The sequence below is a fragment of the Moschus berezovskii genome, chromosome 23, assembly GCF_049115385.1.
Source record: "Moschus berezovskii isolate FMDL1 chromosome 23, NW_MosBer_1.0, whole genome shotgun sequence".
Lineage (NCBI taxonomy): Eukaryota > Metazoa > Chordata > Mammalia > Artiodactyla > Moschidae > Moschus > Moschus berezovskii.
This window is the reverse complement of record NC_142482.1, coordinates 28707712-28730060: the sequence shown is the minus strand read 5'-3', so window position 1 is coordinate 28730060 and position 22349 is coordinate 28707712. Positions and strand designations below refer to the sequence as shown.

At 53.1% G+C, this 22349-nt stretch overlaps 3 protein-coding genes across 6 annotated transcripts in view; 1 reads left to right on the top strand and 2 right to left on the bottom strand.

Moving 5' to 3' along the window:
* Positions 1 to 552: 552 nt before the first annotated feature.
* Positions 553 to 11402, bottom strand: KLHDC3 (kelch domain containing 3). 2 transcript variants are annotated; one of them, XM_055406658.2, is made up of 15 exons: positions 11074 to 11402; positions 8707 to 8919; positions 8347 to 8523; positions 8079 to 8194; positions 7825 to 7896; positions 7503 to 7716; positions 7342 to 7428; positions 7085 to 7193; positions 6885 to 6958; positions 2578 to 2725; positions 2377 to 2443; positions 2195 to 2299; positions 1838 to 1912; positions 1639 to 1756; positions 553 to 1225 (listed from the first exon to the last, which is right to left on the bottom strand). In XM_055406658.2, exons 2-15 carry the CDS (start codon positions 8858 to 8860, stop codon positions 1089 to 1091), a joined length of 1653 nt encoding a protein of 550 aa, XP_055262633.1. In that variant the 5' UTR covers positions 8861 to 8919; positions 11074 to 11402; the 3' UTR covers positions 553 to 1088. The 2 variants fall into 2 exon arrangements, with proteins under 2 accessions (XP_055262633.1, XP_088687644.1); XM_088831518.1 differs by lacking the exons at positions 553 to 1225; positions 1639 to 1756; positions 1838 to 1912; ... (1 more) ...; positions 2377 to 2443; positions 2578 to 2725 and adding exons at positions 4945 to 5578; positions 6682 to 6760 and having other exon boundaries at positions 11074 to 11392.
* On the top strand, positions 9408 to 13248 carry MEA1 (male-enhanced antigen 1). 3 transcript variants are annotated; one of them, XM_055406654.2, is made up of 4 exons: positions 9408 to 9623; positions 12086 to 12365; positions 12451 to 12553; positions 12860 to 13248. In XM_055406654.2, the coding sequence occupies exons 2-4, from the start codon at positions 12096 to 12098 to the stop codon at positions 13009 to 13011; spliced, it is 525 nt and encodes a 174-aa protein (XP_055262629.1). In that variant the 5' UTR covers positions 9408 to 9623; positions 12086 to 12095; the 3' UTR covers positions 13012 to 13248. The 3 variants fall into 3 exon arrangements, with proteins under 3 accessions (XP_055262629.1, XP_055262630.1, XP_055262631.1); XM_055406655.1 differs by lacking the exon at positions 9408 to 9623 and adding an exon at positions 11496 to 11596; XM_055406656.2 differs by lacking the exon at positions 9408 to 9623 and adding an exon at positions 11585 to 11706.
* PPP2R5D (protein phosphatase 2 regulatory subunit B'delta) overlaps positions 13137 to 22349 on the bottom strand; it is a 25872-nt gene continuing 16659 nt past the window's right edge. Inside the window, exons 3-16 of the mRNA XM_055406652.2 lie at positions 18383 to 18599; positions 17948 to 18147; positions 17748 to 17858; positions 17533 to 17625; positions 16949 to 17079; positions 16756 to 16815; positions 16540 to 16648; positions 16278 to 16331; positions 15801 to 15971; positions 15566 to 15693; positions 14869 to 14970; positions 14704 to 14776; positions 14448 to 14564; positions 13137 to 14315 (exon numbers count right to left, since the gene is read on the bottom strand). Of these exons, the coding sequence (XP_055262627.1) occupies positions 14178 to 14315; positions 14448 to 14564; positions 14704 to 14776; positions 14869 to 14970; positions 15566 to 15693; positions 15801 to 15971; positions 16278 to 16331; positions 16540 to 16648; positions 16756 to 16815; positions 16949 to 17079; positions 17533 to 17625; positions 17748 to 17858; positions 17948 to 18147; positions 18383 to 18599 (1704 nt within the window). The 3' untranslated portion in view covers positions 13137 to 14177. The remainder of the gene's footprint in view (positions 14316 to 14447; positions 14565 to 14703; positions 14777 to 14868; positions 14971 to 15565; positions 15694 to 15800; positions 15972 to 16277; positions 16332 to 16539; positions 16649 to 16755; positions 16816 to 16948; positions 17080 to 17532; positions 17626 to 17747; positions 17859 to 17947; positions 18148 to 18382; positions 18600 to 22349) is intronic.

The following is a 22349-nucleotide window of genomic DNA, read 5'->3' as shown; positions in this document are numbered from 1 at the left end:
CTGATTCTGCTGCCTGTTGTTCCTAATGACTCTTGCTTATGCAGTTTTTTTCCTCCTTTTGTGCCTTGTTTTCACTGTAAGCTCATATTCCTTGAAATTTTATCTGAAGGAATTCCTTGAAGTCTGGGTTTAAAATACAGTCCTCAAGAGAGAAATGCATTTTGGGAACTCCCTGGTGATCCAGGGGCTGAGACTCCACTCTCCCGAGTTCGGCCTGGCCAGGAAACTAGATTCTGCATATTGCAATTAAGAACCTGCATGCTGAAACAAAGATCCTATGAACTGCAACTATGACCCAGCACAACCGAAATAAGTAAATAGAGGAATGCATTTGCTTCTGCCAGGTATACCTGGAGGCACTCCCAACTAGAGACCACTTTAAACTGAACTGCATCGTGAAGATATTCCAGTACATAGGCAGTATGAATTCGCCACCCAAACAGTACTGAGAGCCAGCTACGCTTACCTATCACCAGGGACACTTTCTGTCCCCACCTCCCACCTCCCCTTGCATCCAAAACCAAAACTAAGAAGATGAGTTGTGGGACTGGGTCCCTCTTTGAATGATGGTGTCATCTGTCGGGCTCAAGGAGGAAGGGGCTCTGATCTCACTTCCCACTTTGTAGGAGGCTTAGGTTTACTGCCCACCCACATGTGGCCCCTGAAACAGTTCTCGGCCACCCACAAAAGCAGCAGGATAAAAAGATGAGAGACAGGAGTGTTTATGAACTGGCTCCTCATGAAGTCCCAGTCCTGGGAGCCACTCACAGACTCTCTGGCCTTCAACCAGCCTCAAGGTCCTTTTCCTTCTATATCAGAACCATTAAGGCAAGGATGGGAGCAGGACACGAGGACAATGACCCAGATCCAAGCAGATGAAGTGTGGCATGGCAGAAGGCTCGGCTGCTCTTCCTTTCCAGCCCTCAGGCAGTCCAAGAGGCTTCAAGTCATCTCTGAGCCAGTTGAGTTCCAAGGCAGCTGTGACCCTTGCCCTTGAAAGGGAAAGAACCAGAACAGGCCAAGCCCAAAGGTGTCCCCACAGATGCACTTCTCACTGGGGCAGCAGCAGAGCTGACCACGGTTCCTTACTACTCTTTGCTCAAAGGAAGATGTCGTCTGTCCTTGCCTGCATTTCGGCGCCTCTTTCGACTCAAGAAGCTCTCTAGCTTCTTGCTTCGTTTCAGCTCCTTAAACTTCTCAGCCAGGACCAACTGGCGCTGCTCAGCTAGAGGACAAGGAGAAAGAAAGTAAGCTAAGGTCGAAGTTCCCCTGCCTCCCCGCCCCAGGTCAGTAACTCAACCACTACGCAGGGCTATGTGACTGGTGTGTAAAAGCAAGCTGACTTCCACAACTCCACTCTTCCTCAATTCAACCAACTATGAGCTCCTTCTCTGTGCCCAACCCAACATATGAGGCAAAGATAAGAGACACTCCCTGCCCAGTCTCAGTAGAGATATGAGAATGGTTATAAACAACGACTCCCTACTATTAACATTTCTACTTTCCTCTAAATTACCATGGGATCCAGCCTTCATGCCTCCCTTAGGCAGCTCCAGTACCCCCAACACAGTATCCAGTCACTATGGCCACCCAATGTCTGTCCCTGTGACTCGTGGGTCATAGCTGTGCCCCACTCACATTTCTTCAGGAAGTATGGCCGATGGCCCTGCTGGGCCTGAGCCCGCCGTTCCTGCTTCAGGGCCAGGCGCAGCTCCTGCTGCCGCTTTCGTTCCTTCTGTGCCATTTCCTGCTGCTCCTGAGGAGCCGAGATGACAGGGGTGACAGGTGAGTAACAGGGACTGTGAATTGCCTCCCGCCCATACTCTGACCTCCTCACCATTCGCTGAAGCAGGTGCTGTAGTTTCTCATGCTCCTCCCCTGAACGGCGCTTCTTCAGCTGCTTTTTCACCAGCTCCACATTGGAAAATGAGTATGATGGTTAGCATTCTGTAAATGTTAGCTGAAACTTTGTGCCAAGCAACATTCTAAGAGGTTCACATAGATTAACTCACATTAACACTATGAAATGCGAACTATTAGCTTTTTGTGATAAGGAAACTGAAGCGAAAAGAGGTTAAGTATCTTGCCGGTGATCACGCAACTAGTAAACGGATTCGCCCTGCTCCCCTCTGCCTCTCTAACCAGTGCTCCAGGCCCTCCTGGAATCCCCACAAACCAGTCTCATGCTACTCACCTCTTTTTCTCTGGCTCGGATGTCATCTAGGAATTGATATGTTTTATCGAACACCTCAGGATTATACTCCCCTGACAGATCATCAAAGCGGGGGTCCCGGGCTACCTTTGGAGAGAATGGAGAATGTAAGAGAATTGTTCTGTCTCCTTTCCCTGAGAAAATGCTCACTACCTCCTCCTCACCTTCTTACTGATGGGGACAACCTGACGCAAAAATGGCACCCGGACCTTGGCTGACATTTCCAGAGGCCTATGGAGAAAGTGAAGGACAGGTCAAGGGAACTCCAGTCTCATTAAAGGGCTCCCACCTGCCAGCCAAGAAAGCAGACACCTACTCAAGTAGGTGTCTTTCCCTCCACTCCCGGGAAAGGCCTTGCTCCTCACCTGTGCTTATCTGCAACAGGTGCTTTTTGGACAGGTGGTCTAGAACTCTGCTTCTTAGTGCTGCTTCCTGTTACCAACTGTTTGTAGGCTTTAGTCCCCACTTGGCTCTGCAATTCCAACAGCTCCTCAAATGACATGTGAGATGTGTCTGTGAAAGGAAGGTGGGAGTGGGGGATCTGCAACTCAGCTCAGCATCTGCCACTGCTGCGGAGACATCGCCCCGTCCTCTTTCCTTAGGTAAGTGACCCTTTCCAATATCCCCTTCAGACCAATCGCTACAGGCTCCAGGCAACACAAGTTGTAATGGTGCTCCACTGACAGCTAATGCCCCAACTATTCCAGCTATCTGGGGCCTCACCTTGCTAAGGAAGGTGCACATGTAAGGCTGGAGATGAACTAACCGACAGTCCCTTCTTTTTCCCCTTCTCTTTTAAATTTCTCTTTCACAGGTTTTCCCACAAAGACCTCTGTCTCCGTTCGTTGCTCAGCTACCCTTATTCTGGTTCAGTTTACGCGCAGCATCTCACCTCACTTAGTGCTCCAGCCTCACTGCTTTCAAAGCTCTCTCTCAACTTCAGCCTCAGTTGGTGTTCAGCCGCTAAGTCGCGTCTGACTCTTTACAACCCCATGGGTTGCAGCATGCCAGGCCTCCCTGCCTCTGTTTCTTGGAGTTTGCCCAAGTTCATGTTCACTGAACATGGGAGAGATGCCTAAAAGGCAAATCTGGGATGGGGGTAAACTGGCAGACTGGGATTGACATATAGAAGAGAGATAACTAATAGGAACCAACTGTATAGCACAGGGAACTCTTGTCAATACTCTGTAATGACCCATACAGAAAAGAATCCAAAAAAGTGGATATATGTATAACTCATTCACTTTGCTGTACCCCTAAAAGTAACACAGTATTGTAAATCACCTATACTCCAATAAAAACTGTTTTTTAAAAAAGGAAGGAAACTACTAGAGACATGAAGTCTTCACTTTAAGTTCTTTAAATAATAAAATAGCTTTCTCTTTCCAAAAAGAGGCAAATTGATCTTATCACTCCCACCTCATTTCCACATACATATTTTTTAGATCACTCACTCCAGACTCAGTACTCCCCAATAGCTTCCATCTTACTCAAGAGTAAAAGCTCTAGGCCTTATAATAGCCTGAAGATCCCATGTGACCTATTCCATTTTGTCTCTGATCTCTTCTACTATCTCTTTCCTACTCCTCTCCAGTCAACTGGCCTCCAAGCAGTTCCTAAGAAGGTATATTCCCATCTCAGTTCCTCTGCACTGACTTTGCCTCTGCCTGTAACACTTTCACGAGCTGTATTGCTTGCTCCCTTACCTCCTTCGCGGGGTTTCTCAAATGCCACCTATTCAGTGAGGCCTTCTGTGATCACTTAACCCCATAACCCCTCCCGTTTTCTCTTCAAAGCTCTTATCACCTTTCTCAAAATCTGTGGTATAATTCACATACCATAAAATTTATCCGTTAAAAATAGGCAATTCCTTATGTCTCCGTGCCTTTTTTTAACCCCCCAAAAGTAAGCTTCATGAGAGCAGTTTTGGACTGTTTTATTCACTGTTGTATCTCCAATATCTAGAACCGTGCCTGCGTACAACAGACGTTCAATAATGAAGGCGAAATCTGTTGAATCTTCACCTACTAAGCCTTACCCAATAATCAATGCCCTTCTGACTCTGCTTTGAAACATAAGTTTTCTCCCTGCGAAAAACCCTCTTTGCCCTTTAAAAAACTGCTCAGGGTGTCCTAACTCACTAAGTATCCTCTCTCACTCCCCACTTTCTAGTGTGTTGGGGGGCGCTCCCGGTGTCTGCGTCTTTCAGACAACTTGGCAGTCTCAGGGTGAGCCCGCACCAGACGCGGAGGCCCTCTCCCGGCCCTCAGCGCTGCCCCTCGTCCCAGCACCGTGCCCTCACCATTCTGCAGACTCCCGTCATCCTCTCCGCCATCCTGAGCCCCGCTGGGAGACCCTGTAACCGCCCCGCCACCGGAGGTTGCTCTCGGCATGGCTGGAACGGCCTATCGAAGACTAATGGCGTTACTTCCGCCACGCAGGCCCCACCCCGCCCCTTCCGGAAGGCTTAGCGTCAGCAGCGCAGATCCCGCCCACCCCGAGCGGGTTGCTGGTGGGCGGCTGGGGTACCTTCCCTGGGCCGAAAAGGGCGCCCCGTCGACAGAACGGCGCCACCTTTTTGTCGCAAGGCGCTGCACTCCACACCGGAGAAACTCCGGCCAGGTCGTGATATTTGGTTTCTTAATGCTCTTGGCTGAGAAGCCTGAGCCTCAGCACCCTGCCCCCACTGTAAACTCCTGCCATCCCTGTCGTATTCCACAAAAAAGAGATCACACGTTTGGAGATTTTTAATTCATTTGTATAAAATTTGAGCTGGCTGAGAGTGTCAGGGTACAGCAACAGCTCAAGGAAGGATGGGATTATCTGCTGGTCCTCGCCTCCCCAGGTCAGGGAGAAGGAGATTTCATGCCAACAGCTGCAACTCCTCTCAGCTCGCAATCAATGCCCATGGCTCAAGCAGGGGGGAACAGGTGGAAAAGGGAGCGGGGAGGGGAAGCTCCTGAGGCTCACACACTGCTTGCTTCTCCCTCCTTCCCATTCCCGTCACTTCCCAGCAGCCTGTGGCTGACCTGGGGCAGAGCAGAACCCAGGAGCAGTTGGAGGGAGGTGAATGGGACAGAGCACCAAGGGGAAGGGGCCCTCGGCCCAAGGAGGAAGGGACCTAGCCCTTCCTGCTACAGCTCCCCACTAAGTTCACAGCACAGAAAACACCTCTAGTCCAACAACTCCACGCGGAGGTATACCAAGTCCAAGGTCCAAAGGGGCAGGCGGGGGAAGAGATGGGCAGGGGCAGTGAAGACAACAGCAGGCTCAGGAAGGAAGGTGGCAGAGACATCCTCCTACCCATGGGAGGAGACGATGGGGCGACTGATATTGCTGTTGGTGGTCATGGCATTCAGCTCCCACCTGGAAGGCCAAAATTGACAGGCAGAAAGGAGAGAAGGGGGAGCCTCCACCCCCAAATCCAGAATTGCTCAAAGCAATGAACACACCAGTCCCTTCAACCTTCTAAAGCTGAGCCACCCACAGCCACCTCTTCCTTACAGCCCTGTTAGGTTTAACAATCAGGTCCCACCCACCACCAAATCCACTACCACCCACTCATCCACCTGCAAGCTCCTGTGGACTTCCTGTTTTTGTTTATATATTGATAGTCATGCCCAACACCTGGAGCAAACTATCTGTGTATACATCTCAATGAAACTTCCCAACCTACCTTTCCTCCTCTGCTCAGATCCAATCAGGAAGCCCCTCCTCCCACCAGGAATGCCGGGTTTTGTTCTCAACTCCCATCCTCTTAAAGCCACCACCCACCCATCCCACCATATTAAAATTCAGTTCCTCTCTTTTTGACAACGGCCATTCTACAAAATTGCACCAAGTACCTCCTTATACCAAAGCTGCAGTCTACTTGGTATTAGGCACTTGAGACATGTGTCAATCCTGGGCCAACCTGGGACCCACCTGTTCAGCCTTGTATCCTCTTATCACCTGAGTATCAGTACTGAATACTGAACACATAGAACCTCAGCAAGAGGAATTAAGCTGAACTGATACAAGGAGAGGAAAGTGTCACAGAACGTTCCAGAAGAGTACAATTATATACAAAGTAGCTTCCGGTGCTTGATTTAGACCTAAGAATAGAATTCAAAGGGAAGTGGCTAGAAAAAACGCCCTTATTTCTGGAATTAATGTGATCCAGACTCCTAAATTTGTCTTTTTTCCTCTTCTAAGATTTAATCAAACTTTTTCAGCACATTAACAGAAATAATTGGATAAGCTCAGGTCTCAGGAAGTGATGCTTCTGAGCTTGGATCGAAAACTGGATTTTTTTTCATTATAATTTATTCAGTGACAGTTTTATTGTATTTCCTTCCAGCACCCTCGCCACAAGTAGACTACAGAACAAAATCTTCTCTCTCCTCCACACTTAGACTGAGTCAATCAGGTCATGCCTGTGCTGCCCACTTACCCTCAACTAATCCCTCCCTTCCAACCATTCACTGTACCTGATGTCATGGGGCAAACAGGACTGGTCCAGGTTGTACTGAATCACAGCCAGTTTGCACAGCGTCTTCAGACTAGGGCCTTTAAAGGAGGAGTTATGGGAGAGGAAGATGGTCAAAGCCAAGGAAAGGGTCCAGTCCTGGATATCACCATCCAAAGACAGGGACCCTGATGGCAGAAGCACTTTGGGAATAAGTGTACTTACTGAAGTCCAAAATGTGTAAGTCAGAATGATCTATGAGGTCGAATTCATCTCCCAGGCCTTCCTCTGGAGACGGACTGTAGGATCAAAAAGAGAAATGAAGGACAGAGCAAAGGCTACCCAGGAGACTCTCTTGCTCAAATGTCTCCCATGGGAGTCGTTGGACTCCCAAGGGCTCCGGCCCTCCCTTCTCTCCTCCTGACCTGGTGCCCCCAAAGAGGACAATCTTGTCACCAACAATACAGCAGCACTGGCGCCGGCGGGGACATGGCCCCTTCCCCTTCGGTTCAATCTTCTTCCAGGTAAATGACACTGAAGAGAAGTTTAGATGGAGGCTCAGTACCTGCTCGTCCAGATATCCTCTCCACTCCACCCCTCAACTACTCAGGATTATTCTTTTCTTTTACACCCCACCTCCACAGCACCCTGTTCCTTCTCCCTTAAAGGCAGTGCTCTTTACCAGGGTTAAACTTCCAGAGGTCATGGAAGTGCCGGTTCAGCCTTGCGTTATAGCCACCAAAAATGTACAGCTCCCCGTTGTAGCCAACTGGAAGGAGAGAGGTGTGTCAATAGTGTGGGGACAATGCGGGGGAACTCAGCAGGGACCTAACAGACACTCACAGGCTGAGTGGCTCCGGCGCCCCTCGGGTAGCACTGGGGTTGGTGGACAGTCCAGCCAGGCCTCGGTCCTCGTGTCAAAGACACGGATGCGGTTGCAGTAAATCTCATTGTTGGAATGGAATGGCCCAAAACGGTCGGCCCGGCCCCCAAAGACATACATGTGACTGCCCAGCATTGTGGCCGAGTGGAAGTCCCTCCAGCGTGCGGGGTTGCCCTGGGCAGGAGCAAAGATGGCACGGAGAGAGGGTCAGCTTTCAGTTTGAGCTCCCTACGGTTTCTTAAATTGAGGATGGGTGTCTGGAAGAGAGGAAAAAGGGCAGACCTTTGTACAGATCAGGGTCCATGTCATGGTGCCGGTATCCAGCTTGTGGATGTCATTGGAAAAGCAGTCGGCCTGGCAGGGACGAGAAAGGAAGTGAAGGAAAGAATAAAGAGAGGGACAGGGGTCACACCCCAACCCTCCAAGCCCCTCACCTCAGAACCTGCCAGCAAACCAAAGCCTCCCATTCCACCACCTTCAATTCCCCTTCTTCCTCCTCATTCCCACCCTAAACCTCTGGCTGCTTCCAGACCTACCAGCTGCTCGTATCCCCCAAAAATGTACATGGTCTTGCCCAGGACACAAGCCGAATGTCCATCCCGGGCCCCAGGAACCGTTCCTGACACTCGGGGTGTTGACCACTTGTGAGTATCTGAAGAGGGCAGAGGGCGGGCCCGGTAAGCAAGCGGACACTCCCTCCTAGACTCCAGGGCACCTTATTCCCAGCCCCCTCAGCACACACCCTTCCCAGGCCCCCTGAGGCACCATCTGGCAGAACACAGCCCCCCTAAGACCCATACTCACTGACGTCAAAGGCATAGAGCACATTGCAGGCCCCTTCGGTGTCATTCCGCCCGCCCCAAAGGAAGACAGTATCATCGATGAGAACGGTTGAGTGTCCATACCGCATGTAGGGTACCACGGGAGCCTGCCCGCGCGCGGCGGGCCTCACCGGGGGCAGCTTTGTCCAACGCAAGGACACTGTGGGCACAGCTCTGCTCAGCCCTGGGAACCTCCCTTCAGGCCGTCCACGTTTTCCCCAACCACGTTGGTTTCCCCCACCCTCTTTGGTCGTGGGGCACACCATCAAACCTCACTCAGCCACCCACCGCCCACTGCCCTCCCTGACACGGGTACCCAGGAACGGTTCCCGAATTTGCTTACCTGCATTGAAAATGTGCACATCAATCTGACGCAGCGTCTCATAGTCTTCACCTGAGCAGTAACCCCCGAAGGAGTACACCCGGTGCCCCACGGCCACTGCAGCATGGTTCACCCTGCGGGGCCCACCCTCCAGGTGCACTGTCCACCGTAACATCCCCTGGGCCTCTGGTTACAGCAACATGCCCCCCCGGCACGGCCTGCTGCCTCTGCTACCTGCACACAAGTTGGGGCCACGGGCTCCTCAGGCAGGGCCTTTGCCTGGCTCACCGTGACTCTGCCTTGGACTAGCCCTTGCCTGCAAGTGTCACCCTGGGGGCCCTCCCACACCACCCCTCCACAGCTCAGGTGGCTGGCTCTGCCCCAGGGAAGCCGCCGAGGTCAGGAAGCTAGCCCTGGCCCTGTGTTCTCCAACAGCGAAGGGTGGGGCCACTCTGACCTGCCTACCAGCTCAAACTGCTGATCTAGGGCTCAGCATGGTCACCCCTCCCCACGGAGGTTGTACCCTGTCCCTGTCCTGGCCCAAGCCCCCTTCCCAGGTCAGTGAGCTCTCTTGTCTCTCTGGCCCTACTCTGCTTACTGCCACCTCTCTAAGAATCTCTGTGCTCTCTGAGGTGGGGAGAGGGATCTCAAAATACTCAGAGTTATTAATAGCCCAGCCAGCCTCAGACTGTCCCTTGGAAGCTGGCACGAGTGCCTCCACGCAGAAAAGCTTTTAGGCTTTTAGAGTGGAACGGTCCCTCTATCCAGGATGGGGTGGGATCGATCCAGGACAGGGACCTCCACGGATGGCTAGCCCCTATTCTGGGGCGCTTGTCAAGTTGAGCAGTTGTCATCGGGGTCACCCAGGGCCCCTACGGGCACGAGGAGTCCCTCTGACAGCTGTACCTGGTATCCTGCCAAGAACTTAAGTCAGAAAGGTATGTGTCTGCTGGGGACTGAGGCATGGGGGTGGGGAGGAGGCGTTTTCTCCTCTTGCCATTTGCCCAACCTGCCCATTGTGATAGAGAACAAGCTGTTTTCCAGCAGTTCTTCTCCTGCTTGGGTCCCTGAAAGGGGAGAGGGGTAGAGGTGTACAACGGAAAGGGAAAGGAAAGCAAAAATGCCCTTGGCCAGGACAAGAAAAAGATCCAGGCATGAGAGGTCATGGTCTCTTACAACCCTCCAACCTAGTGATAATGGGTACATTTGAAGGCTCTATCAGGCAGGTCTCCTACAGCTGGTACTGCCTTCACTGATTGGCACCTGACAGGTTTGGGTGGATCATCTGCTCCCTGTTCAAGAAGCCCTGGCAGAGGGAAACGCCAGGCAGAACCTCAAGAACACAAAAAGCTCAAGTATGGCGGCCCCTCGTAAGAAAGACATATGGGCTTCAGCTGGCTTGCCAGTCCTCCAGCCCTCCCCAGCCTCCCTCAACCCCCAACCCCACGCTTTAAATAGCTACTCTGCCGAAACTGAAATAGCCCCAGCAGGAAACCACTCTCGCTTCATCACTCCCATCGTCAATCCAAGAGCTCTTGGATCTGAGCTTATGGGGACAGATAGGAAGGAGGGTGACAGGCTTAAGAATGGGAGACCTTCATCTTCCCTCATAGACTCCACCTTCCCCTTCAGCTAGATCAAGGTAGAGCATTCACAGGGCAAGAGAGAGGCAATTACGTGCAAAGGCGGAGGAAAAACCCCGTGGCTTCTCCTCCAAAAAAACAACTCAAGCTCAGGGAGAACAAGCCCCCCCGGGTCTCAGAGGCTCCTCTTATTCCCCGTCTCTCCCATCCTCATCGCCGCATTCTCAAGCATCTTCAATCCCCCTCATGAACCTGCCCCCCCTTCCTACTCGTGCAATTTTCACTCCCAGTTTCTGGCTCTTCTTGATCTCCTGAGAGCTCTGCATTTGTTTTTTCCTTCCTCCTTCAACTCCAAGCTCCACCGTGACAGCCCTTCATTTTTGTTCTTCCACTAAGACGGAAAAAAGCTAATATTTACTGACCCCTTCCCGCCTGAGAGATTCCTCCCTGTACATGACGCTATCCCTGTCGCCTTCCAGTCACCCCAACCTCCCCTCCCCCACAACGCCAGACACCCCCGCCCTTTTCTTCCATTATCCTCAGCCTCCCTGTTCCCTTCATAACCCGATCTTCTTCCCGGTTTCCTTCAGGGCCTCCTCCAGCTACCAGGTGTCCCCCACCGGTTTCCTCAGCACCCTCCCCGAGCCCTTCTCTCCCCATTAACACTTTCCTTTCCCATCATCCCGCAGCTCCCTCCCAGCCCCCACCGCAGCACTCTCAGGCCCCTCCCTCAAGATCCCAGCGCTAGGCAGGGGCGTCTGCAGCCCCGACAGATTTCTTTGTCCCTCAGCCCACCCCGGGCTACCTGCCAGGCCGGGCCGGGGCGGGGCCGCGGGTCCTCGCGCTGCCTGCAGCCTAGAACCCGTTGCGCGCCAACCGACGACTCCGTCCCCAACGAGATAAACACAGCCAGGCTGTGTCCTTCCGGCGGGCAGCTGGATGCGCACGTGCAGTCCGAGCTGAGTGCTCGAAGCGTACCGGGACTTGTAGTCCACGGGATTCCGGTGGGCCTGGAGCTGCCAGTGGGATTCCGGTGGGCCTGCCAGTGGGATTCCAGTGGGAGCTGCCACGGGATTCCGGTGGGCCTGGAGTGGGCAGGGGCCGGAGGAGACGGTGTGCAGATACGTGTCAAAGATCCTGGGCTTTTCTGGGTAATGTAGTCCTGCGCCTGGGAGAAGGTGGTGGAGGCGGGGCAAGGGGCGGGCTCTTCGTCCAAGCTCCCGTCAATCACGAGCGTGGGGCGGGGCTGGAGGTCTGGGCACCCGCCCCCGCGCACGTCCTGCCCGGCCGGAAGTGAGGGTGCGGGTTCGGTCGCGGGCTCTGAGCGGGTGAGGCTCGCGGAAACACCACTGCGGAGACTCGGTGGGGCGGGTGGGGAACGCCGCAACTCGGGTCATTTGAAAGGAGCCCCGGGGGCCCGAAGGGCGTTTGTCAGGCGGTACAGAGGGGAAACCCCTGGAGGGGAGAGAAGGGGGCGGGTATGCCTAGTCAGAGGTATCTTGTTTGGCGACCCGGAGTTCCTAAGTGGATTGGGGGGAGGGGGCGTTCTCGAAGGGGTGTCTTTTGAGAGGTGGCATGGCCTCCGGTTGGACTGCTATTTAAGAATTGGCAGAGAAAGGCGGTTGGGCCTCGATTAGGAATAAGAGTGGTTTTAAGAGGTGAGGGGCCAGGACAGGCTGGGTGGTATGGAGTGCCGGAAACTCGAGGCGTTTAAATGTTTGTGGACTTTAGCAGGAGACAACCAGGAGCTGGTTGAGAGGCTGAAGGTGGATTTAATTTCATCCGATCCGTGTTCTCCTGCCTTCCTGTTCTTGCAGCCCCTGCCCGATGGCAGCAGTAGTTCTAGGGGGAGACACCATGGGTCCTGAACGTATCTTCCCCAATCAGACTGAGGAACTCGGGCCACATCAGGGCCCCACGGAAGGCACTGGGGATTGGAGCAGTGAGGAACCAGAGGAAGAACAAGAGGAAACAGGGGCAGGACCAGCTGGCTACTCCTACCAGCCTCTGAACCAAGATCCTGAACAAGAGGAGGTGGAACTGGCACCAGTGGGGGATGGAGAAGATGTAGTTGCTGACATCCAGGATCGGATCCAGGTATGTGGAGGAGGCATTGTTCCTGAGCAGGTGGAGCTGGAGTTCCTGAAGAACTGACCCTGAACTGTCTTCTCGGGTTCTGCAGGCCCTGGGGCTTCATTTGCCGGACCCACCACTAGAAAGTGAGGATGAAGATGAGCAGGGAGCTACAGCGTTGAACAACCACAGCTCTATACCCATGGACCCAGGTAAAAGAGATTATTCTTTTACTCTGGCATAATTACGGAAGGGGACTGGTTAATGCCAATAGAGGGAAGTCCCAGAGGAACATCCTTCTCCTAAAAGAATAGTTTGTAATTTAAGATTTTGCAGACTTCAGAATCCAGGTGAAATGATATTCTTTTAGACTGGCAGGATGGGCAGGCTTCCTTAGGAATAACTGGACAGATTCAGTGACCTTACTAGTCCAGAATCTCTGAGTTAATTCAACGAATGCGGAGGCGAGCTGGTCCCATCGTTCCTACCCACTAACTGATCTCTGCCTGTGATTTCAGAACATGTAGAGCTGGTGAAAAGGACGATGGCTGGCATAAGCCTGCCTGCACCAGGGGTTCCTGCCTGGGCTCGCGAGATATCAGATGCTCAGTGGGAAGATGTGGTACAGAAGGCCCTCCAAGCCCGGCAGGCCGCCCCTGCCTGGAAGTGACCACCCTGAGAGCTGCCGTAACGCCTTGCATTCCAGGCCAGAACCAGCACAGGACTGAACACATCCTGGTTGTCACATCCATCTCCATCCTCCCCAGCTCCCCTCTACATCAAGGCAAATCAGACTTCTTCGCAGAGACCCACTTTATTCAGTTCTGTACATATGGGGACATCGGCCCAAGCCCAACCCACCTTAGCATGTATCACTCTGTGGAGAATAAAGCACCCTATGTACACAGCCAAAAGCTGCACTGCCTGTGCCCTTGGAACCTGGGTCTGGCCCTCCCCAGCCCCTCACCCCTCCAAGGTACCTGAAAGGGACAAATGAGGACCTGCCCAGCATCAACACAAACAAGGAAATAAATAGGTGTTGGGGGGAGCCATGCTTGGAGCACTGCTCCCTGCTTCCTTCTTCTTGGCTTTGGGGACCAACAGCACAGGAAAGCAGTCAGCCCCGGGGTGGTCCCTTCCATGTCAGTGATCCCAGGGTTGCTGCTCACCAGAGAGGGGGCATAGGGTCGGGTGTCTGTTCATCCCCTTCTCTCTCCCTTTGGGCCCTCTATTCGTGGTCCGGAGCCTATGCTCTCCTTTTGCCCTCCTACATTGTCTTGGTCAGGCAGGGGCTAAGAGGAAATAACGCAGCCCCATCAGCCTGCATGCCTCTGGGGCTGAGGGCCTATTTGGGCCGTTGGGGGTTGGCTCCCCTCCAGCTAATTCACTCCAGGGGCCAGTGGGGCTTGACATAACTTTGGTGAGAATCGTCTCCTGCTGCCCCCTACAGGCTTGCAGGGGAGGGAGACGAGGAGGGGGTACCTGGGACTGAGGGGGAGAGGAGCGTATTATTTCTGTGTGTATTTCTCAGAGCAGCCTCAGGTAGCTGTGGGGTGAGGAGCAGAAGGGGGCCAGGCATCCCCACATCACTGTCAGAGCGCCAAGCACCGCGTGCCCAGCCTGTCTGTACCAGGCGCAGGGAGGCATGAACACCTTTGGGGGAGAAGAGGGGCCACTCTCTGGGTGCCCCTGCTTCCAGGGCCGCGTCCCCCCCTCCCCAGAGCAGAGAGGCCCTGCCTTGCCCCAAGTCAGCCAGTGGGGAGCAGAGGGTGGAGGAGGCTGGGGCAGTGTCCCAGGGCCAAGTGGGCCGTGGCCCTGCGGCGGGAGGCAAGGAGGTCAGAGGGCCTCCTGGCTGGCAGTTAGGAACTCTTCCGCCCGCTTGTGTGCCTCCAGCGCCTTGATGGTGTACACGTCCTGGGGCAGCTCGGACTTCCGCCGAAGCAGCACTTTCTCCTTCTTGATGTCCTTCAGCATCTGTGTGTGCATGTGCAGAGGGCGGGGGATGACGATCGAGACCCCTGAGGAACCCCACCATCTTCCTCCCCGTAGTCCTCAGCTCTGTGGCTCCGGCCTCCTCCCAGGGCTGTCTTATCTTTGTGCTCCTACCTGCACGGCCTCTGTTTCCACTGTCCTTTTCAGAAGCTGGATGTCCTCTGCCGTGGGGGTCTCGGTCTCCATCGAGTACACGGGAGGCAGTGGGGGAGGTGCCCGGAACATGGGATACTGGGAGGAAAGGAGGTGGACAGATGGCCAGAGCCACCCGGGGTGTGTGTGACCCTGTCCACTTCCCGCCCTCCTCAAATGTCCCTCCCCCACCCCCAGCCGGACCCCTCGGTGCAGGGCGATGGCAGAACCAGCTCACCTGGGGATTAAGTCGGGCCAGCTCCTCAATCTTTTGCCACATCTCTTCTCTCTCCTTCATTCGAAACCGGCCCCTGGGGTGGAAGCAAAGACAGGATTTGGATGGGCTTGAGAGAGAAGCAGGGGGGCTGGTGTGGAAGATGAACACCCCCCAGGAGAGACTCACTTCTGCTTCTCGGCCTTGTACTGTTGTGTACAGTCATCAAACAGCTTCTGATTCATCTCCATAAACAGCTTCAGGGCATTGTAGATCAGCCCGTGGATTGTCCTGTGGCCAGGAAGAAAGAGGAGGTAGATAAGAGGATGCACTACCCTTATTGTGCCAGGGCCTCCCATCCCACCAGCCTCTGCATGCTATAAGCTCATTGCTCTGGACAGATCATGTGACTTGAGACTGACATGTCAGGTCCTTTGCAAATATGGGCCTGCCTGTCCATCCTTGCCTGAACCTCGCATTCCAAGAGCCCATTCTTCCCCATTACTTCCCACTCTTCCACCCAGCACTAATGGCCCCTCCCAGCACACTTGCTTTTAGCAGGAAAGCTTTTTTACGTTGGGATTTAATACATTCTAAGAGGATCACATCAGCTTCTCACAACATGGAATTAACTCTCCAAAGCTGCAGAATATCTGACCTCAAGAAGAGATGCGATAGAGGCCACTAATCTGCTGCTGGGTGGCACAGACCTCCCATGTAGGTATTTTTTGTCCCCAGTCAGTCACTCAAGGCCCTGTTAATATGCAGTGGGCACCAGCCCCGGCTTGCTGAGGGACCAGGTGAGACCACTGACTCTTGAGTCCATCCCCACCCTCCCACATTCCATCCCAGATCCTCACTGCCCAGTGCCACCCCAGTTCCCTACTTGTTCCAGTGGCTCTTGGAGTTCCTGTAGAGCGCAGGGAACATGATGGGGAGGACTCGGGCGGCGTTGTCACTTATCAGGCTCATGATGTATTCATTGTTCCAGTAATAGAGGGCACGCTCCGCCACCTGGTGGGGACCGGCGGGACTCAGTGGGGACATGGCTCACTAGGCTGAAGTCCTGCCTCGGTTTTCTGGGAGGCCGGGGCTGGGATTTTTCTGGCCCTGGGTCTCACCTGGAAATGGGGGCTGGAGACACACTTGGCAAGCTGGCGGAAGAGAGGCTCCATCACTTTGCTGAACTCTGAAGGCTCAATGACGTCCAGGATCTCCTCTAGCTCATTCAGAAACATCACTTCCTTGGGGCTGTGGGTCTTGGGCCAGAACTTGAGAAGGCCTACAATCACCTGCGAGGAGAGGAGGGCCCAGAATAAGACTCGCCCCCAACCCCTGCCAGCTCCTCCAGGAAGCCTTCCTGCCCTCTCCCCGCCGACCCTGTTGGGCGCAGCTTGGGTGGCCGTGGCTAAGTGCTGGTGGTTCTCCAGCTTGCATCTGGGTGTACAAAGGTTTTTCCTGCTCCTTTAGAGAGGAAACCATGTCACCTGTTGGGTTACATCCCTCCCGGGCACCTGCTGCCAGCGCTGCTCAAAAGGTACCCACTGGCAAGGACTGATGACGGGGAGAGGTGGACCCCGGGCCCGGGCGGCAGTTACCGGCTCAGTGAGGCTGCTCTCCTTCTCCAGGAACTGCACCACGCAATATGCCAGCTGTGGGAGGTTGAGGGAGAAAGGAGGTGACGTCAGGGCTCAGAAGGTCACAGAGGTCGGTAACAGAGACCAGACCTCAGAACAGAAAGGGAGGCAGAGAAAAATCCCGTCCTCATTCCCTCTGCCGCGGCATCACAGCCAGAATGCTTCCCTCTCCCTCTTTTCTCTGCCCCCAGGGCCAGCGAACACCAGGAGGAAGGCAGCTTACCTGAGGGTGGTAGACACTCAGGGACTTGACCTTGTGAAGGGGAAGAAGGACCCGGATGAGGAACATTTTGTGCTCTTCCTTCAGGGGCAAGGCAAAGCCATTGATGATGCTGGGAGGGAAAGGAGGGCTGTTAGGACCAAAGGGCCATGTCCAAGCTCAATGCACCTGTTTCCCCTGCCCTTGTCCAGACCTGCGTGCCCTCGCCCTGCCTCTCACCTGCCCAGGATCTCCAGGAGCTCGGCAATCCCATTGTGATGCTCCGTCTCATAGATGAACCTGAGGGACAGAGGCTCTCTTGATAACCCCCGATACCCCTCCGCCCTTCTGCAAGTCCCGCCTACCGCCCTTCTCCCACCTCCACCTTAGTGGGGGGCTTGCTTTGCTCCTGAGCCCCGGCTCCTGGCCTCACCTGTAGAAGATGTGGTTGATCTGCCTACGGATATAAGCCCGGAGCCCCAAAAACTTGCCATAGATGCGATGCAAGATGGTCTTGAGGAAGTCCCGCTCTCGAGGGTCCTCACTGTCAAACAGGTCCAGGAGCTGGGAGCAGGCGGGAGGAGAGGCGGCAGTGAGGCCGGAGCAGGGGGAAGGCCGGGGGCTGGGATGACCCGGGTCCTGGCCAGGGGAAGCCCAGAGGTTCTCTGAGGTCAAAGAGGGCACGTGGGGCCAAGCCCCTGGGAAGAGTGATTCTATGCTACTGCCCTCCCCCAGGTGACGTCTGGGTGTGCACCCTGCATACCCCATTGGGTGGTGGGGGGCAGGGCAGTGAGCAGCAACTCTGCTGCTTTTGTGTTTTCTTCCATTATGCTGGAAGCTTCATAGAAGCTTCCAGGTTTGTTTAGCCCCCCGAGTCAGTTTGCAGTAGACATAGCAGAAACCCAATACAGTACTGATATTCAGCAGAAGCAGCCGTGAGCAGCTGCGAAGAGTTGGGACGAGGGGCTAGAGTTCATGGACTGGAGGGAGAGGAAGGCAGGAACCTCAGGGACTCACAGCAAGGACAAACTTTTGGTCAATATACTTCTTGGCTATGTTTGGCTGGAAATCAGGAGACTCGAGGAAACGTAAGAAAAACTCATAGACGAGCTGCGGGGGGGAAAGGAGTATCACTTAGGGGCATTCCCCCAGGACTGGGAGCACCCCCTTGCTGCAGGGCTCAGAGCCCCCCACTGCCCACAGCTAGGCCCCAGCCCCCCTTGCCCTGGTACCTGGAGATGCGGCCAGGCGGCCTCCAGGGTGGGTTCATCTTCCTCGGGGTCAAACTCGGCCCCGGTGGGATTCGATGAAGGTGGCAGCGTCCGAAAGAGGTTCACTGAAAACTGAGGGGTCGGGAGGGCCCAGGTGAGAGCTCCGTCTGCGCTCCTCCAGGGCCCCTGCCCTGCCCACCTTCCCCTTCCCCAGCGCCCACCATGGTGACAGCCTCAGGGTAAATGGCCTCGGTGACGACATCGCGGCTGTGGGTGATGTACTCCACCATTTCGTTGAGTCCCGCCCGCTTCACCTCCTTGAACTTGAGGTCACTGAGTGGGTCTGACACGAAGTCGAAGAGGACGCAGCACTGGCGCAGCTTCTGGATAAACAGCTCCTCCCGCTCCTGGGTGGGCGAGTCTGGAGCGGGGAGGCGGGCCACGGTCAGGTCTTCTCCATGGTACTGCCCTGCCCTGCTCACCTCGCAGGGCCTCCCCCTCCCCCTTCCTGCTGCCTTCCTGCTCCCCTGGCACCCCAGCGAAGACCCCTCACTCTCTAGAATGTCCACCCCCCCAAACACCCCCAAACTTCCATTCTGCCAACACCCACTGTCCGCTTGGCCTGATCCCTAGCCCCCCCGACCTTCCCCAACTACCTTTCAGGGCAGGGAGCTTCTGCAGCTCCCGGTTCTTGCTGAGGTTGAAGCGGGAGGAGCTCTGTCGTCGCTCCTTCTTGACAATCTGGGGGCCCCCCGAGTACTTGATCTTGCTGAGCTGCGTGGGGGGTGGAGTGCTGTTGCTGGGACGCTTGTTGGATGATGGCGGCTGGGGTTGGGGCTGGGGCTGCGGCTGCGGCTGCGGCTGTGGCTGGGCCTGGTCAAACGAGCGTTTCACTGAAGTCCACTCGCCAAGCTCTGCTTCCCACCCCTGGCCCGGTCCATTGCCCCACCTCCACCCACCCCCCACGACATCCCCCTGCCCCGGGTCCATTTATGCCTCTACAGGCCTGAGCAGCAAACAGCTGCCTCCTGCCCTGAAGGAGCCAAGGCCAGAGTCACAGGTAACTTCGGATTGTGGCCCTGGAAGGCAGTGAGTGGCCTAGAAGCCACGTCACCCAAAGTGATGCCCACTGCCTGTGCACGAAGAGCCTTCAGAACACTGTCTCGTGTTCAAGAGGCAAAGCTAACTGATGGACTGATGGTGACAGAAGTGAGACCAGTGGCTCTTCTGCCAGGGCGGAGATGCCAGTGGTGTGTGCGTGCTGGGGAGGGGAGGGAGATGCGGGAAGTGACTGAGAAGGTGCATGCGGAGCCTTTTGACTAATGGAAACATTCTGTATCTTGACTGGATCGGGGAGGTGGTTCACAGCACAAACGTAGGTAAAAATTCATCAAGCAATATGCTGGAGATTACCGTATTTTATCATTTACAGAATGTGTGACATTCTCTAGTTAAAAGTTAAAAGAAATAAATTCCTTCTCATGTCTCAGCAGTTTAACTTCTAGAAATGCAGTTTAAGAAAAATTCTAAATAGGGACTTCCCTGGTGGTCCAGTGGCTAGGACTACACACTCCTAATGCTAGGGGGCCCAGGTTCTATCCCTGGTCAGGGAACTAGATCCCACAAGGCACAACTAAGCACAGCCATATAAATAAACAAATTTTTAAAGGGCGTGGAAATTTTAAAGAGTGAAAAATCCTAAATATAAAGAAAGGTTTAGTGTGAAAATACTTTTTATGGTCACATATGGCAAATACATAAATGAATATATGGAAATCATAGAGTTAAAATTATGTTTACGAAAACTATGTACTCAGTGTAATCATACGTGGTTCAGCTGTGAAAAATATTTACATAGTCATAGTAATTTACCCAAAATGGATGGTAAGCATTTTGAGAGGAGGGGAAAATTGTGCACAGAGGTATAAGACACTGGGGCCTTAATTTTTCACATTAGGAAGTCAAGAGATATCTGAACCTCAAAAATTTTTTTAAAAAGCAGTAAAAAAGTTATTTGGAGTAGAAAAGTCAACCTCCAAGGAAAGAGTTAGGAGTTGAATGTGGCTGCCACAACAGGACAAGAAGGACCAGGGACAAGGCTGCCTCACTCATTATAAGCCCAAGGGCACTACCTGGGACTTCCTGGCAGCCCAGTGGTTAGACACTGGGCTTCCAATGCAGAGGTGCAGGTTCAAACCCTGGTCAGGGAACTAAGATCCCACACGCCATGCAATGTGGCCAGAAAAAATTTTTTTATTAAAAATATACATTCATATATATGAGTACACTATCTGACTTTCTGAACGATTACCATATTGATAAAAATTAAAAATAAAACAAAAAGCCTAAAACTATAGAATGAGAGAAAACTGCTCCCTACTGCTCCCTATGCTAAGTTAAATAAGCAGAATGCAAACCTCTATATACAAAATGAGCTCACCTACATTAGAACACGTTGCACAGAACCCAAAACCCATTTAAGAAAGGGAAAGAACAAGTGCACTGTGTTCATGACTCTCTCCTGTGATGGCAGAATTAGATGACTTTTTCCGACTCTTCTAATCTTTTTGTTTTTAACAGGCTGACGCTGCTTTTATAAGACAATTTCCTAAAGCTATTTCTTTACTTCCTCCTGGACACGGGAATCAGACCCCCATGAAGCCGATTTTCAAAAGCACGCACCCAGGTGGTCTGCAGGGCTGTTCACCCACAGGTGAACCCCCTGCTGGGAGAGGGGAGACTCAGCCACAGGACAGCCCCTGCGCCCACCAGAGAAGAGACTGTGGGGGGACCGTGGGAGTGAGGTCACGTCCGGTTGGGGACCCACTCCACAGGAAAGCTGCGCTCCTGTCCTCGCACCTGCCATCCCTGCTTCCTCCGCAGCCCCCTCCACAAACTCGCACTTCATAAAATAAGAACGGGATGGGGGTGGAATTCCCTGGTGGTCCAGTGGTCAGGACTCCAAGCTTCCTGCCCTTCCACCACAGGGGCCACGGGTTCAATCCCTGGTTGGGGAACTAAGATCCCACATGTAGCACAGCCAAAAAACAAACAAAAAACATTTTTTAAAAATTATACTTAAAAAAAAAAAGAACAGGAGAATATGAAATCCTCTGCAAGAAGGGGCAAGGAGGAAGACAAACGTTATGCTTTGTGTGCTCTTCAATTTTTTATAAAAACAATTATCTCAAGCTTGTGATCTATCTCGGGATCAGAGGCAGGAGATGAGCGCTTGGTTCAGCCTGGGGCAGGCAGTGAGTCCAGGGTAGCTCATGACTGCTTCAGTCATCTGGCCCTCTCCTCTGCCTGAAATGAACCCTGGACACCAATCTGACCAGGGGAACCCAAAGAAGTGGGGCAAGAGTGGCCACCAAATACCTCACTTGCCAGGACTACACCGAGCCAACGTGATTTTGGTTATAGAGTGCAAGGCACCCTGGAGTCTGGGGTCTCTCTTCCTGTACGTGGAGGACGGATCACACCTCGGTGGAGGATGGGGGAGAGAGGCAGAAGGTCAGCAGGGCCAGAGCCTGGTGTGCCTCGGACTTTCCCCGCTTCAGGCCTCTGTTTCTCTGTTGCAGGAACAGCCAAATCCTTATCTGCGGAGTTAGATGGTCAAGAGCACAGACGTGGGTCTGACCCCTGATTGTACTGTTTATTAGCTGGGTAATCTTCAGGACCATCACAGATGGTCAATTCTGAAATCAGACTGATTATATTCTTTGCAGCTGAAGGTGGAGAAGCTCTATACAGTCAGCAAAAACAAGACCAGCAGCTGACTGTGGCTCAGATCATGAACTCTGAATTGCAAAATTCAGGCTTAAATTGAAGAAAGTAAAGGAAACAACTAGACCATTCAGATATGACCTAAATCAAATCCCTTACAATTATACAGTGGAGGTGAGGAACAGACTCAATGGATTATATCTGGTAGACAGAGTGCCTGAAAAACTATGGATGGAGGTTTGTAACATGGTACAGGAGGTGGTGACCAAACCATCTCAAGAAAAAGAAATGTAAGCAGGCAAAGTGATTGTCTGAGGAGGCTTTACAAATAGCTGAGAAAAGCAGAGAAGCCAAAGGCAAAGGAGAAAGGGAAAGATACACCCAACTGAGTGCAGAGATCCAGAGAACAGCAAGGAGAAATAAGAAAGCCTTCTTAAGTGAAGGCTTCTTAATGCCAAGAAATAGAGGTAAACAAGAGAATGGGAAAGACTAGAGATCTCTTCAAGAAAATTGGAGATACCAAGGGAACATTTCATGCAAAGACAAGCACAGTAAAGGACAGAACTATAAGGATTGAACAGAAGCAGAAGAGATTGAGAAAAGGTGGCAGGAATACACAGAAGAACTGTACAAAAAAGGTCTTAATGACCCAGATAACCAAGATGGTGTGGCCACTCACCTAGAGCCGGACATCCTGGAGTGTGAAGTCAAGTGGGCCTTAGGAAGCATTAGTACAAACAAAGCAAGTGGAGGTGATGGAATTCCAGCTGATGTATTTCAAATCCTAAAAGATGATGCTGTGAAAGTACTGTAGTCGATATGCCAGGAAATTTGGAAAACTCAGCAGTGGCCACAGGACTGGAATTTCATTCCAATCTCAAAGAAAGGCAATGCCAA

What these genes read in the sequence shown, in the direction of transcription:
- KLHDC3 (XM_055406658.2), bottom strand. Translation starts at nt 8,860, where the DNA reads ATGTTACGGTGGACAGTGCACCTGGAGGGTGGGCCCCGCAGGGTGAAC. An exon ending in GCGCCGGAGCCACTCAGCCT is followed by an intron (nt 7,429 to 7,502) that starts GTGAGTGTCTGT and finishes CTCTCCTTCCAG; the next exon opens with TTGGCTACAACGGGGAGCTG. An exon ending in TCCGAGCCAGAGAAAAAGAG is followed by an intron (nt 1,913 to 2,194) that starts GTGAGTAGCATG and finishes TCCAATGTGGAG; the next exon opens with CTGGTGAAAAAGCAGCTGAA.
- MEA1 (XM_055406654.2), top strand. Translation starts at nt 12,096, where the DNA reads ATGGCAGCAGTAGTTCTAGGGGGAGACACCATGGGTCCTGAACGTATC. An exon ending in ACATCCAGGATCGGATCCAG is followed by an intron (nt 12,366 to 12,450) that starts GTATGTGGAGGA and finishes CGGGTTCTGCAG; the next exon opens with GCCCTGGGGCTTCATTTGCC. An exon ending in CTCTATACCCATGGACCCAG is followed by an intron (nt 12,554 to 12,859) that starts GTAAAAGAGATT and finishes CTGTGATTTCAG; the next exon opens with AACATGTAGAGCTGGTGAAA.